Here is a 1,804-nt window from a genome sequence, read left to right as displayed (position 1 = left end):
CTGAGTTTGATTTTTAATGATGTGCAGCTTTGTTTTTTCCTTTTTTATTGTAATTTGACATTTCCCCTCCCCCCCATTTTTGCCGTATTCCAGTAAGACATGGATCTTTAAAACCTTTTAATGAAATGTTTTACAGACAGAAATGTAAATAAATGACTTGTGAACACATGACGAAGAAGAAGAACAGTCGAAGAGCGTACAGGGATCGGTTTATTCCAAGAAACTAATCTTTTTACACGGTGGTGGGATGAAATGAGGAATAAATAGATGCACTTTTGTTCTGAAAGCTTTTTTCTTTTCCTTTCTTTAACTGGAAATGTACAGTTAGAAGCCGAATACAGCAGAACGTCTCTCCGTAGTTGCTACGCTAGCTACCTGCATAAGGACTTTAAACTTTTTTTTTCTTTCGTGGTCCGACAACGAAAAACGCTCCGTGAAAAGACGCCGTGACGTGTGGACGAGTCTGAACGGATAAAAAAAAAACATGTCAAAGTTACAGTACTGCTGAGCTGCAGGTCCGATCCTCCGTCTGGCAGTTTGAAAGGAAACATGCATCGTCACTACAGTAACACTCGAGAAAACCAAAAGAGTAAAATGAGTAAAAAATAAACATTCATCTTCAAAACGACATTTTTGTTTTTTTCCCTCTAAATAAAAGAAAACCGACATTTAATTTCATCTCCTGCAATAATTACATATTTATAGAAGCCGATTTGCATTTAGTGGTTCAGTAGATTCTCCTTTGCTTTATTCAACCTTCTTTTTAATCCATCCAAGAGCTCCAAAGGCACAGTCCATGAACGCTCCTTTGAACGACAAATACTGAAGAGAGGAGGAGGGGATCTAGATTTAAATATGTAGACAAATTAAAACATTTACACAGACAAGGCGACGGACTGGCCAACACCTGCTTCGTCTCTTTCGTGAGTTTACTTTTTTTTTTTTTTTTTTTTGTGCCAGAAAAAAAAACAAAAAAGAAAACAAAAAAATTTGAAGGAGAAAAGATTTAAAAATCCCGAACAGAAGAAGGAACCGTCAGCGGCTCCGGTCTTCAGAAGAGTCGTGCTCCGTAGCCAAAAGTCTGTTTGATAGCCCCGAAGTAGTATCTCTTCCAGCCCTCTTTCGTCTGCTCCTCCTCGCTGTCCGGGACGCCTCGACACTCCACCTTCAGCTCCGTCTCGCTGCTCCGGTCCAGGAAGGTCATCGTGATGGTCGCGTAATGCTCTGAGGTGCAACAAAAAACAGCCGGAGTTTAGTGTCGGTGTGCAGAAAACGACACTGAATAAATTAAGTTTATATGCAAACTCGTAGCTGCTAGTCTGGCGTTGAATGTTAATAACTGTAAGTAACGTACCACAGGGCCAGTTGTTATACCTCCACTTCATTACTATTTTCTCATCGGGGACCTGGTGGAGAGAGAGACGGGTCATTCTTTATGTGAAGGTAAAGAAGGTGCAAGAAATCCAACGGTTTATATGCATGAACATAATCCTCAAAGGTTCGACGTCGGACTCACCAGCTCCATAAATTCACCAAAAACGTTTCCTTCTAGCAGACGGAACTTCCCTCCTCGTTCTCCGTCCACCGTGGCCGGACCGTGTGTGAACGCCTGAACCATCTGTGTCCAGTGACGAGATAAAAAACGTGACAATTAAAGAATATCAGCGGCCACATGAAGCAAACTCAGACCTCATAGTGGACGTCGGTGAACCTGAGGGCTGGAATATGAAGCGAGATCAGCAGATACGCTTCAGCGTTTTCACATAAAAGACGGCATTTAACTCATCACGTGACTCTTCTTCTG

General features: G+C 41.7%; 1 protein-coding gene across 1 annotated transcript in view; it reads right to left on the bottom strand.

Moving 5' to 3' along the window:
• Positions 1-190: 190 nt before the first annotated feature.
• Positions 191-1,804, bottom strand: part of LOC103354751 (activator of 90 kDa heat shock protein ATPase homolog 1-like) — a 6,966-nt gene continuing 5,352 nt past the window's right edge. Inside the window, exons 7-9 of the mRNA XM_008278260.1 lie at positions 1,517-1,618; positions 1,355-1,406; positions 191-1,224 (exon numbers count right to left, since the gene is read on the bottom strand). Of these exons, the coding sequence (XP_008276482.1) occupies positions 1,052-1,224; positions 1,355-1,406; positions 1,517-1,618 (327 nt within the window). The 3' untranslated portion in view covers positions 191-1,051. The remainder of the gene's footprint in view (positions 1,225-1,354; positions 1,407-1,516; positions 1,619-1,804) is intronic.

Source organism: Stegastes partitus, unplaced genomic scaffold (genome assembly GCF_000690725.1).
Source record: "Stegastes partitus isolate 25-593 unplaced genomic scaffold, Stegastes_partitus-1.0.2 Scaffold119, whole genome shotgun sequence".
In the NCBI taxonomy this organism is placed as follows: domain Eukaryota; kingdom Metazoa; phylum Chordata; class Actinopteri; family Pomacentridae; genus Stegastes; species Stegastes partitus.
This window is presented reverse-complemented; position numbering and strand designations above follow the sequence as displayed.